General features: G+C 38.4%; 1 protein-coding gene across 17 annotated transcripts in view; it reads right to left on the reverse strand.

Annotated features, from left to right (window-relative positions):
• Positions 1-5,706: 5,706 nt before the first annotated feature.
• The window catches only part of IQSEC1 (IQ motif and Sec7 domain ArfGEF 1), a 323,964-nt gene continuing 315,448 nt past the window's right edge, over positions 5,707-14,222 (reverse strand). For 12 of the 17 annotated variants that reach the window (XM_033140839.1, XM_033140843.1, XM_033140842.1 and 9 more), the window contains 2 exons: positions 11,665-11,714; positions 9,555-10,145 (listed from right to left, as the gene is read on the reverse strand). In XM_033140839.1, the coding sequence (XP_032996730.1) occupies positions 9,555-10,145; positions 11,665-11,714 (641 nt within the window). Of the gene's footprint in view, positions 10,146-11,664; positions 11,715-14,222 lie in introns of all 17 variants that reach the window. The other 5 variants (XM_033140837.1, XM_033140838.1, XM_033140852.1 and 2 more) reach the window with 4 other exon arrangements.

Here is a 14,222-nt window from a genome sequence, read left to right on the forward strand (position 1 = left end):
GTGCAAAAGCAAGGGTGCCCCGGATCGATCGATGCCTTCATGATTTCGTGAACTAATAAAGACTTAATAAGTTGTTGTTGGCCAAACTACAGTATACGACTCTCAATAACTTAATATTTTTTCCACATGGGATAAAAGAAAATGGAAGAAAGAGTTCTTTTCTGGTCTTCCAGTGCAGAGTACAGAAGTACAAGAATGTAAAAGTATTAATGTAAATTCCCATTGCCCCCCCTCTCCCATATTCCATGTGTGCATGTACCAAAAATGGTATGAAAGGGGTTCATATGTTGGATTTTGAATAGCTGTGATAGAGGCAGAGCCGTAGCTAGGTGATCTTGCGCCCCTGGCAGAACCGTCCAGATTGTGCCCCCTAGGGAATGTGGTACAGAAAAAAACGGAAAAACAGGGCCTCCGCATATCATATAAAAAAACCTCTATTTAAAAACTTTTCTTATGAGGCAATAATTTATATTTTTATTTAGAGACATATTTATGGAAATATTTTTAGCAGATTTTGCGTGCCCTCCTTGCCTGTGCCCCTGGCGGGGGCCCTCCTCACCACCCCCTAGCTACGACCCTGGATAGAGCGTATCTTTCTCTATTATTTTTAAAGTTGTTCCAGAGAGCATGAGTTGCTGGTGGCGTGTGCTATCTCTTCCAAGCTATCCACTAAGTTTTGATTCACCCTTTTCACAGCTGCTGCACACTTTGTTGACATTCATGCAGCTATTCACTATGACCTCTCATGTTACCGCCCCAGCTCTATTTATTATCTTCATTGCCATGATCCGACACATTGCTGAAGGGAAACTCTCCACCAGGGTAGAAATCATATACCAAAGAGATGGAAAGCTTCTTAATCTGAGTAGACAAAGCAAAGAGTATGCATACTGTAACTTCCATCATAGAGCTTCAGTATGCTGATGACAACATAGTGTGTGCACTCAGAGGACGACCTCCAAACCACCCCAAATATCTACTTGACCTTTTTGAAGAGGTTGTGCGTAACTTGATGCAGTGTTTAATTATACATACCTGTATGGCAAATTTCTGTGGTTATTCTGTTGTCAAGGTGAACTTCTTTCCTTTGGAGGACTGGGCCAACTGCATCAGTGCCCTCCAACATTGCGATTTGGAATAAAAATTGGTTGCCAGCATCTTTGTAGGAAGATGTTCAAAGAACCACCCCCCTCTCTCTCCACACCCACACACAGCCTCTCACATTGGTTGAGTATGAGAAAAAGGAAATAATTTTAAAAATATTTCAGGAACACGTAATTAAAAAATAAGGTGGGTAGGAATGCAAGATGAATTAATATTTGTCTCCTGTGGCTGTAACGTAACTTGGAAAAAATACAGCCTTGTTCACAGGAAAAGGAAATGAAATGATTTCATTGCAGTTTCTGAAGATATTGATGTAATAATAAGACACAGTAATATTTTCCAGATGAACAGCCAAATGAGACTATGAAGTTGTTTCACAAAATGTTCAAAGCTTCTAAAATATCATGATGACATTTTTTTCGGTTCAAAAAGCACACTGTGTATTTACAAAATGCAAAGCTTTTTCAGCAAGATAATGAGTGCTTGTTACTATAAGCTAAATTAAATAGTTCAAGTGTTACAACAATGCAATTATCTTGGTGCTCCAGACAGAGCTTAGCACAGCCTCTGAAACAATTATTTGAGACACTTCATGCAATATTCGTTCAGTGGTTCAAATTCAAAACACACACACACAAGGTGAAGGAGAAAATAAGCAATAATACAACCACTCCAGTTCATCCTCTACAAATAATTATTACATTATTTTCCTGGAGACTGCCTCCTGACTTAGTGACCTGTTTCCTACGACTCTGTGATGGAAGTGCTCTATAGCACCTATTCAGTCTCTGTGTAATGTGAGGAATCCTGCCAGTTCTGGTCCAGCCTTTAGAGATAAAGACATCCACACCATATATTTCAAGCACATGGCTTTCCCCAAAGAATCCTGGGAACTATAGTTTGTTAAGGGTGCTGGGAATTATAGTTCCACAAAGGATTCATTGGGGAAGTCACATGCTTTAAATGTATGGTGACCTATGGTCACACCCATGGCATACATTATTATTTTTTAGAAAAAAAACTTTATTTAAATATTTAAGTGTTATAAAACAAAACAAGAGAAAACCCCCTGACAATTCAGAACAAACGATATATATTCAATATATTCAAACAAACCTAAAACCCTCTCCCCCCTCCCATCCCTCACACTTCCCTCTATCCATGTCCGATCTTCTTTTACCTGCTGTACTATTTATTATTGTTGCATTGTTCACTGTATCTATTTATGTATCCTATCATTCCCATTAAATTTAATGTCACCTTGTGGCTATTAAGTTATATCATATTAATTTTCAGACTTTAGCACCCACTTTCACCATGTATTCCTTAACACAGTCCCACTCTTTCTTAATTGCTTGAATAGAACATCCTCTGATTGATGCTGTTAATTGTGCCATCTCCACAAATTCAGAAATCTTTATTCTCCATTCTACTAATTCTGGTATTCTGTCAGATTTCCAGTTTTTCGCCAGTACAATTCTGGCTGCGGCAGTTGCATAAAGAAATACATTTCTATTGTTCTTGGGGATGTCATTCAAAACTAAACTTAATTTAAAAAGCCTCTGGTTTCTTCAAGATTGAAATTCTAGATATCCTTTTAAGCTCCTCATGTATCATTTTCCAATATTGTTTCACCATCTTGCACCCCCACCACGTGATACATCGTCACCACCTGTTTTACATCTCCAGCATAAGTTTGTTTTTTATACATCTTTGATAGTTTAACTGGTATGAGGTACCAGCGGTAAAACATTTTCATTATATTTTCCTTAATTGAGTAGCACGCTGTAAAATTTATACAGTATCTGTTTTCCATAGTCTTCCCCTTTATCTAAAGTGATTGTTTGACCCAGCTCTTGAGACCCATTTTATCATAGGTTCCTTTATTACAGGTACCTCGTCTTTCAGTTCCATTCTAAGAGGAGATTGTATATTTTCGATATTTTTTTTTATTGGCTGCAGAAGTTCATTTTGTAATTTTGGTGTTTCCTGTTCAAATCCTATCTTTTTATCTTGAATAAAAATGTGCAATATCTGGTGGTTATATTATAACTAGCCATAGCATACATTTAAAGCTCATGGCTTCCTTCAACGAAATAATGGCATTAACAGGAATAAACTTACAGCATTTAAATCTAGCTGTAAATCTATAGCAGGTTTAGTTTTGTATAACACCCTTATAACTAGGTTCACAGAGTGGTTTGTGTAAACATTGAAAATGCAAAGTGCAATCCATATAACTTACATAACAAACTCTAAAACCAATTATGAAACAATGACACAATGGAGGTAAAACAAGCATTAACGTTAACAGCTAAAAACAATTTAGAACAAGTGGAAAACCAGAAAAGTTTGGTAAAGTTATACCTTGGGTTACAGCCACTTCAGGATGCGTGATTTTGGGTTGTGCACCGCGCCAAACCTGGAAGTACCGGAATGGGTTACTTCCGGGTTTCGGCACTCTTGCATGCACAGACGCGGCGCTGTGGGTTGCAAAATCTGCGGGTTGTGAATGTGCCTCCCGCACGGATCATGTTCGCAACCCGAGCGTCCACTGTATGTACTAGATAGATTTATTGATAGCTTGCCTCACCATCGTTGTCAGCAATAAAAAGCTTGGTGGCTTTCACTGGGTTTTTTTGAAGACTTCCTGGCCTCCTCTTTGGAGCTGTTGTTTTGCTCTCAAGGTATTCTTCTAGTTGTGTGTGCATGCCTGCATATGCATGAATGTACACATTGGTTCTCAGAGGTTCTTTGTCTTCCTCAGTATCTTCTCAAACAGTCTTGGTAGTCGTATCCGCCATATGGAACACTCCTGTCAATTGTCAAGGAAATGAACAACTGACTTTTAGAAGACATCTGAAGGCAGCCCTGGATAGGGAAGTTTTTAATATGTGATGTGTTACTGTGGTTTTATAAGTTGTTGGAAGCTGCCCAGAGTGGCTGGCGAAACACAGTCAAATGGGCGGCATATAAATAATAAATTATCATCATCCAACAATGCAGTTTTGTTCTAAGCAAGATCAAGATTTTCAGTGTCTTCAATCCATAATTCCATGCTGAATGTACATGGTCATGGAGTAATTTAAGTTGTGAAGATGCTCTGATATGCATAAAGAGAACCCACTGAAGCAAATTAAAACTACTGTGTCTTCTGGCACCTTTAATACTAACAGATTTATGATGGAATAAGTTTTTGTGGACCACAGTCCACTTCATCAGTTCTTTTTCCTGAAACAGACCAGCATGGCTATCCCTACAGAAATGGAAACAAATGGGTTTTTATTGAAGTGGGGTTTTATTATTCAATTCAATTTAACCCTGTCTGATATTTGGATTGTTGTGTTTATATTCACAGCAAAGTCAGGAATGTACACCGTTTTCCTTTCCAAGCATCTTACTTGATTTCCTGCAATTTACACTCCAAGGCTCAATTAATTTGAGTCAGTGTTTGTTGTTTTATTACAGCAGTGAGAGGCCAGAAGTGCGTTTCCTTACAATTTAAACTCACACTCATTAGGAAGCTTCATGCTGTTAACACAATGGCAGGCCTGTTTTTGATCTGGCATTTGTATTCTGTTAACTTACTCGCTATATAATGAGGAAATGCAATGCCAAACGTGCTCCAATACTGCATGTAGAGCAATTGGTTTCTAGGCGACATGACTTTTGCACCAAACGGTTGTCTAAAATCATAGAGAAAATGGTTGGCTGAGGATGGTGTAGATTTGGATGGAGCAGAATAAGCAGAGGCTTCATCTGGACAAAACAGAAGTACTCTGGCGTGGGTGGGGAGTAGTTTCGACTACTGCCATGCATTCTCTGTGGGGCTTCCCTTATGTCTGGTCTGGAGGCTGCAACTAGTGCAGAATGCTGCAGCCAAAGTGCTGAGGGATCTGCACAAGCTGCCGTTAGCCAAGTCAGCTTGAAGGTCTTGTTACTTGCATGTAAAAGCCCAAAACAACTCTGGACCAGGTTACCTGAAACAATATTTCCCCATCCCTTCTCCAAAAATGACATGTCCCTGTCAACAATTGATAAGGTTTGTTGTACAAGTCAACTCCCATCATCCCTGATCTTTGGCCACAGTGGCTGGGGCTCATTGGAGTCCAACAGCACTTGGAGGGCCACAAGTTTCTTACCTGGAGTATATTTTTCGTTTTACCGCTTGTATCCTATGGATTGTGTAAGACTACTTTCTAAATGAGAGGTGGCTAGCCTGTGACCTTTGAGACTCCCATCTGCCCCAGTCAACATTGCTGACATATCATCCCTGATCATCAGCCATGCCGACTGCAGCAGAAGGGGACCCAACAACGGCTAGAGGTCACAGGTTAGCCACCCCAAAGGAAACCATTGATTTGTCTGTCCTCTTCAGATGAGACATAAACAGTCCCAATTTGAGCCCAATGCCTCGCCTGTACAAAACAGGGCTATTTGTTTCTACCTTTTGCATGTGAGACTGTAGTGGTGGGTTTTTTTGTTTTTTGTTTTAAAACAACACAAAATGAGATTTCCAAGAACTGAAGTGGCATAGTAATTTTATTCATTTAATATGAAAAATATAAGTGCTTGCAGTTCTACAAAGGATGAGAAACTGAGTGAGTTCAAAGTGATTTATTTGATTTCCCACATAATCACAGTTATAGTTTTACAACGATAAAGTCTGATACTACTTACAAACAATGCATATTAAAATGAAAGCACTCCTTCCTTTCCAACAGTTACAAAATGGTCTGAAGCCTCCCATAACAGAAGCTTTTCATGAGCATGATGTTTCTTGAGGTCTTTCAACAGTCTGCATTCAAGACCTAATTCCAACAGTTTAATACAACGCAAGGCTGGGATTAAAGTTCCTAGCAGGAGACAGGTACTGTATGCAACCTGAAAGTGACTGCAGACTTATATTAATACTAATTTACACACTATGTACAATTTAGAGAATTAGCTATTCTCCCTACTTGGTCCTGCTTCGCTATCCTTTCCCTCCCTCAAAATTTTATTTTATTATTGGTCAAGTTTTTTTCTTTAACTATATACACAATTACTCATTTTTGCAGGCAAGATGTGATGATATTTTACAACGGAAACAGCAAAATGCATGCTTAACTGCAGTAAACACACAGCTTTATATGGAACAGCAAGTCAACATGTAGAGAGTCATTGTTTAAATAGCTGCTGACTGTCTTTCAGCTCATTTTAAAATCAATAAACAAGAGGCTTCTGCTGCATGCAGTGCTTGATGGGAAAATCATTCTACAATGTTATGCTTGAAGACTTCTTTTTAGCAATACAAGACATACATTATATTAGGATTACTTTTTTTTACATTGTTGTACATTTCATTCTTAACTTAAAAGGATTAAAACAAATACATATTTGATGTTGTCCCAGAAAAGATAATTTTGCAAGGTTATTTAGTTTTTCTTTTAACTTCAAATTGTTGCTTTTACCTAGCCATACTATTCATGGGATGAAAGACACATGGTTCAATAGTGTTTTGTATGGATTTTAATCAATACGGAAAAACTAAGAAAAGCTTTCCGGTAACTACTTTTCCCCTGCTGCATGCTATAAAATTTATTTCCTCTAACTGCACATAGAAACTAATGATGATTGCTGTCATTTTCCCAATCTAAGAGAAACGGTTCTGTACTCTTGGTCTGTAAAAGTGATTCTGGCACCTTAGATTGCTCCTCTAAAAAGTAGTGAAGTTTTGAAAAGTAATGCTGGTTACAGGATGTTCTTATCGAAAATACTTATGGGGGGGATGAACCTCTTTAGGTATTCATGGAGCATTGAGATTCATGCACTTATGTTTCTAACGCATTCACTCTACTTATATGTTCCATATGCATATGGCAAGAAAATGAAATAAATAATAATATATAACCTTCATTTTACAGAGTTCATATGAATCATATAAGGATGTTTGTGTGTATGTGAACTTAAATCAAGCAACAGTATGGGAGCTTAAAACCTTTCATGGGGTTCCTTAGGACATCCAAATTGTATAAATAGATGGGCAACACTAAAGTACTTTTGTGTGTGGCCAACATTAATCTGTCAAATGCAAAGCAATGTGATTCTCCAGTGAATGTATTTTTGAGTCTGGTTCATGCAGAATATTCAGTGAGCGATAACACCGGGGGGGGGGGAGTATCCCGCCAGCTACTTATCTTTTCTGGAACAACTTATAAATTACAGTTAGACTCTACTATTGGTACAAAGGTTTGAAGAAAAGTCTACATATTTAAATATGTCATTACTTTACTTCAACTAATATAAACAGTAACACTGATATATTTTGCAAATATACAATATGTAGAGTGTAGCTTTAATACTATTAACATTAGATGACATGCAGACAGTTCTATTATCCCTCATAAGGACAAACAATGCTTAAACTGCAAGGAACAAAGAGCCTCAGGGGGCTGAGATGAACCCTCTTCGGTAATCTGCCTGGATGAACATCAAATTGACTTTTATTACTTTCATTTCATATGTAGTTAATTTATGGGGGGGGGGAACAAAACAGGAAGTATTGCACATGTAGAAAATAACAGACCAATTTAAACAGCAGACTAAACTCTAGGTGGCTGTTTTTGCTGAGTGGAAGTTAACAGAAGTAATTGGTTTTTAGTTTTGCTGGTAGTCATGATATAATCCATAGCAGGAAGGAGAGGGAGAGAAAAAAACAAAAACATACTGGAGACATCGGGGATCACCAATACATGAGTCATCTTCACGTATCACTTCTACATTCCGAAGCAACACTGTTTTTGTGTTTTTTGTTTCTTTGTTTTACCCATCTCTCACTGGAACTTTTCCTTCCTCTTCTTTTAAACCACATTCACAATTCTGCTGGTGTAGTTCTGCAGTTCCTTTTGTTTCTGCCAGTTAGATGTACAGTCCTTGTGACTGGGGTGGCTCAAAATGCTGAAACTACAAAGTATTCTCCATGTATGATTTCTTTCTTTTTAAAAAAAATTTTAAAAATAGGATTTAGGGGGTACAAAAAAAATCGCATATGGATTTGCGAATGACTCGTTACAACACATAAGCAACAACAGCACAGTTGGCTCTTACGAGATGTCTTGCGACTTAACTGGACCATGACAGTTCGAGCAAAGACTCAGCCTGCTGAGTGCTGGGTAAAACTAACAAATGTGATGAAGAATGGTGTGAGAGTCCTGCTGCCAGCACATGGCTACATGGAATTACAGTTATAAAAAATCTGTACTAAAATAAGCCTTCAAGTTTCAGATCACTTTCATATGGAAAGGCAAGCCTGAACCGCAGTCTATTTTAACTGAGATAAACTGAGTAAGTTATGGTAAAGTGGCAATGTGTCTGGAAAGGGATGGATGCTTCTTGTTTTAAGGTCTGAGATGAATGTTTATGCCGTGTACGCAAGTACCTTCCATTTAAATCTCCATGTGAGTTTATTAAAACATATATGAATATAAAAGAAGAACTATGGATTGTGTAAGTTCACAGTTATCACAGCCTTTAAAGTGTCTAAGAATCTGAGTAACCAAAATGTAGAGACAGCCCTTAACAAAGGTGGTCTCATGTTGCTACTGTATAGTTACTGCATCTTAACTAGTTTGCTTACCTGAAATAGTAGAACAGTTATAATACTGATTAAGTATATTATCTTGTTAATAAAATAAGGATTTGTACAAAGCAATATTTGACTACAACAGCTGAATGCTATGTTACTTGGCACACTTTGCAATGATTGCTTAGAGATATTTTTCAAAGTCCAGAGAACTTTTAATGAGAACACTGAAATGCCTGGAATTTGTTCCTAGTTTTTTGGTCTACACTTTCATTACGCTGTTCAACTACTGTGCTGCCCTTCTATCAGTAAATGGAATTCCTGGTAAAGTATATATTGCTAGCTTTGTGGACTGCAAAAGTTTTGTTGTAAGCATAAATGTTAACTATACAGTATATATATATATATATGTATATATTTATATATTTATATTATATAAAGTTTACTTACGTACTTTCATCAACCATATGAGGTCTACTTTTTTTGCCCATTGACAATTAAGGAGCAAGAATGCAACACTTGGTTCTATTTCATATATTTTTTCCTTTTATTTTGAGGTTATGTTTTCATTATGCATTAAAAATTGTCATGGGGGGTGTGAAACAAAAGGTAGCATAAATGTTTTCAGCAAGCAGCATATTTTCAAGGCTACTGGAGAAAAGGAGGGAGAAGATCACCACTGAGTTCAGTTGTAAGACCAACACTGATCAAGCTAATGTGAGTTGTTCTATTGAATCCTTAAGGCAAAGGAGTCAATTAAGTTGTTTCTGGCTTGTGTTTCATTTTTATTTATTATATAAAAAAAAACCATTCCAGTTTTATAGGCTGCTTCTGCTTCCTGTAAGTGCCTGTCTAGAGCTACAATTACTGGCAGAGGAGTTTGGTTCTAGACTATTGTGCTGATGCCGCTATGTTTGGGCTTAGTGCTGGCTGAACTGGAAGGGGGCACTGGCTGGCCGTGGTGATGTGACGCGTGGGAAGAGTGTACGGGGTGAGGAGCAGGTAATGGAGGATGGGGGGCATGAGAATGTTGCGAGTGGGAATGCGGCATGTAAGAATGCTGCGAATGCGCTACATGCTGCGAATGCGGCACGTGGTGGTACTGGTGTGGGTGCTGGATATGCTGGGGTGGGTGGTAGTGGTGGTGGTGATGGTATGGAGGTGGGTTCTGCATGTGGCAGTACTGAGAATGGTGGGTGTGCACTTGTGCCTGGGTCTGCCCCTCCACTGGCCCCGCGTGGTGCAGGGCTGAAGAAGAGTGCTGCGAATGCTGCTGATGTGAAAGTATAGGAGGGTGAGGTGGGTGCTGTGACGGGCCAGTTGCTAGGTGGCCTTGGGAAGGCTTTCCCCTTTTACTACCAAATAAGGACCCTAGTAGTGAGGAAGAATTAGGCATAGTCTGGTGGTGAGGGCGAGATGGACACTCTCGGGTTGATGTAGCTCTTCGGCGCATATGAGGACTGCTAATGATGGACCCCTAAAAAGAAATTAATAGAAATAAAAATTAAAAAAACCTTAAAATATGTGTAAAAGAAAAAAGTTCACAGCGACCATCATGTTTTCCTTGAAAGCTCATAGGGATAAACTGCTGTATGACCTATAGGAGATATGTCTGTCTGTCTGTCTTTCTGCCAATTTCTTCCTTTAAGGTACAGGTGAGGTGATGCTAGATATGACCCAATTATAGAAAGTAGCGATTTTTCTTTTTCTGTTTTTTAAAAAAATGAAAATATTGACCAATAAAAAGTAATCACTAATCAGTGATTAAAACCTTTTGATCTGATTTTAAATCTACATTTTTTCTTATTAAGATATTATAGTCATGTGATTTATTTCTACCTTCAAGAACAAATATATACATGTATACAGTTACAATGAATTAAACTGAAGTAATTAGCACACTGTTAACATTCAGATTTCGTGCTGCCTTTTCCTCTAATATTAACTTTAAAGTAGACTGCTTCTATTTTGAGATGTAGAAAGTAAGTGTGCTATCACTAATAGCGTTAGACTGCTTGTTTCTCTTTATCAGAAGGTATCTGAAGAAGTGTGCATGCACACGAAAGCTCATACCAGGAACAAACTCAGTTGGTCTCTAAGGTGCTACTAGAAAGAATTTTCGATTTTGTTTTATCAGAAGGTTTTGTGCTTTGTTCTCACATCTCCTGACCTATGGCCCAGTATTTCCTGCTATTTAGCCGTTGACTATCTAGTTAGTCTGTGGACACTTTATTTTCTTTATGGACAGCTATAGGGACATAGCAATGGTGAGGCATCGTGTGCTGTATGTAGACTGTAGTCTACCTAATTCAAACACACTGACATCACACACACATACGTGCACACACACACACACACACACACAAATCTGCAGGTTGAATTCAAAGACATGAACAGTATATAAATGGTTTGAAGATGAATGAAATCTCATGAAATCCACATTGAATTCATCCGTCTTATTTGTTTTCTTTCCCCATGCCCTATCTATGCAATTCCATGGTGTCACGACTGCATACATTTCGCAATTTAACTTGAAAAATAAGCAATGTGAATGGCTGAGCATGACGTCAGTAGCTAAGTTAAATATCAAATAGCACCAACGATGTACTGTGTAACAAATAACCACTGGGCCTTTAAGCAGGGACCAGACTGAAATGGTGGCAAGAGGGCACATCATATTCATTTAACCATGCTTGCAGGAACAGAAGGGGACGAGGTTAGCTGAAATAATAATAATAATAATAATAATAATAATAATAATAATAATAATAATGGTACTTGATCTAAAAACAAGCCAGAAGTAGTAGTAGTGTTGCTGTTTTCTTAAAAAAATAAATAAATAAAAATCTAAAAATACGAAGTGAGTAGCCTTGGCATGCATTTTTATTTGAGGCAGGCAGGTTGTATGTTAGAAGAAAAAGAGCAAAAAATGTATATAAAAGAAAGGTTTGAAATGCACATCACATCCAGCTAGACATCAGTAACTTCCTACTTACTTCCATATTGCTGTCTAGCGATCCTGCACTGCTGCGACGCCCACGCTTGCCTGCCCAGGACATGCAATACCATAGATTAGAGACTGAGACAAGACCTGGGTGATCAACAGCCGCCTTCGCTGATGCATTGTAGGATCCTCTAGTGGGGTCTAGAGATTAACTTTGCATGTTGCGATAGGACAGGAACTGAAACTATACTAGTAAACATTTAAAGCACAATCCTGTACATGATTACTCAGAAGAAAGTCCCCACTCTGTTTGGCGGAGCTTGCTCTTAAGTAAGTGTGCTTAGGATTCTAGCCTTAGGATGCAATTCACATCCCACTGACGTCAGAGGGGAAATTCCCACTTATTTTAATATTTTATTTTAACCATTGAAATTTAAAGCTTCTCGTTTAATTACATGTCTTTCTCAACTGTAGTTTATGGGGGAATGCTTGTGTCTGGGAATCATTAATGCACTCAGTAGATGATATACTGTACAATACTTGTATTATAATGGCCTTCAATGGGTAAGATTTTAATAACTGTTTTTTATACGTATCAAGTATTTCTTAAATACCGTTTAAAAATATTTCAGGGACTGTTGCAGTGCAGTCCTAAGAGTGCTTATTCAGAAGTTGCACTGAGTTTAACTACTGCAGTCTTAACGTCTCCAAGGATGGGATTGGCATTTTGTCTGCATTTCAAAGTTTTAGTACTTGAAATTATAATTATTAAGATACAATAGTGGATTTCATATAACATTCTTCCATGATAAAACTAAACTTAATTTTATGTAGAAAATTTAAACTGCTGTGCCATACTTATGGTGAGATTGTATTTGTCAACTGTGCAGTGCTTACACATTTAAGATATAGCCACAATTGGGTCTTGTTTTTATAAACATGTGTGCTCAGATCAGATGCCAAATCTTACATGCAGGCTCCTAACTTGGTGATTCATATTCCTAAATAACCTATTTTGGCATCAAAATGACAGCATGACTGGCCAAAGACAGAACAAAGTACTCTGATTTCTAAAACTTACTACTTGATGCACCTTTTGAGAATGTACACCGAAATGAAAGCAAATATGGTTGGTATGTTTGTTTAATGCTAACTTATGTACTAAGCAAGTATAAAAGTTTTCTGTTCTAGTAACAAGCCATGTAAGAATGTAGGAGCATCACTGCTGGATCAGGCCAAAGGTCCATTTGTCAGTGGCCAATCAGATGCCTACTGGATGAAGCCTACAAGCAAGACCTGAGTACATTCTGTTTCCAACAGAGCATGGCCAAGCATGGCTAGCAGAGATTGATAGCCTTACATGAATGTGTCTAATCTGTTTAAAGACATCCACGCCAGGTACCATCATTACATTTTGTGCGAGTGAATTCCATGTAACTATGTGTAAAGAAGTACTTTCTTTTGTCTGAATCTTCCAACATTCAGCTTCATTGGATGGCCCCAATTTCCAGTAGTATGAGAGAAGTCTATCCACTCAATGCATAATTTTATACATCTCTATCATGTGCCCTCTTTCCTTGCCTTTTCAACAGTAAGCCTAAATGTTGTAACTTTTCTCCTCAGGCAAGTTGCTCCAACCCTTTGATCATTTTGGGCTCCTGAACCGTCCCGATAAAATAAAGTAGCTCCAGAGTAAATTAATCATAATTTTAGTAACTAGAGTTTAATGATGAAACCTATTACTTAATGGAGACTTCGAGTTCTTTACATATTTTCAAGGTATGAAGGGTTTTTTAGTTTCCTCACAAAAGTCACACAATTCCCTCAGTGCCCTAACAATATGATAAGCTCTCTTTTTCCAAGGTGAAATAAACAACACAGCTTCATGACAGCAACTTTTTTCTATAGTCCCATTCGTATCAGGTTTTGTAGAGTTGCTTGCCTTTACTAAGCGCTTAACACATTTTATGGGAGAATTTTTCCCCAAACTATAGTCATACCTCGTGTTGCATTAGGTTCATGTTGCATCTTTTCAGCTTGCGAACGCGGCAAACCCGGAAGTGTATACTTCTGGGTTTCACCGCGCACACGTGCGCAGAAGCGTTCTGCGCGCTTCGTGAATGCGCAGAAGTGTTCTGTGTGCTTCGCACATGTACAGAAGTGCTCTATTGCGCCGCGTGCATGCGCAGGAGCAGCGCTCTAGTTATGGACTTTTCGGGGTGCAAACGGCACCCCGGAACAGATCGTGTCCGTAAGGCTGCCAGAAAACATACAGCACTGCACTGAACATGATTTCATATGCCAAGAAGGTGGGTATACTTCTTAGGCTCTACATTTAATGATACATATGTACAAAGTATTCTCTACCAGCCTCCCCAAAAAAGGGACAGAGGGCAAACATTTTTGATCAGAGGAAAGCAGGTGCGTGTTAGGGTAAACAGGATTGCAAGCCCTCTTCTGTAGGGGAGTGGGCACAATTCATCATCTCTCCAGACTTGTACAAAAATGAGCAACCAAGCCTGTTAATTTTTTCAACACACAACTCTAAGAAGCAACTTAATTTCACTTATCTTCCTTTTTTCTTTTTACCAGAGCTGCAGATTGGTGTGG

Source organism: Lacerta agilis, chromosome 2, assembly GCF_009819535.1.
Source record: "Lacerta agilis isolate rLacAgi1 chromosome 2, rLacAgi1.pri, whole genome shotgun sequence".
In the NCBI taxonomy this organism is placed as follows: Eukaryota; Metazoa; Chordata; class Lepidosauria; order Squamata; family Lacertidae; genus Lacerta; species Lacerta agilis.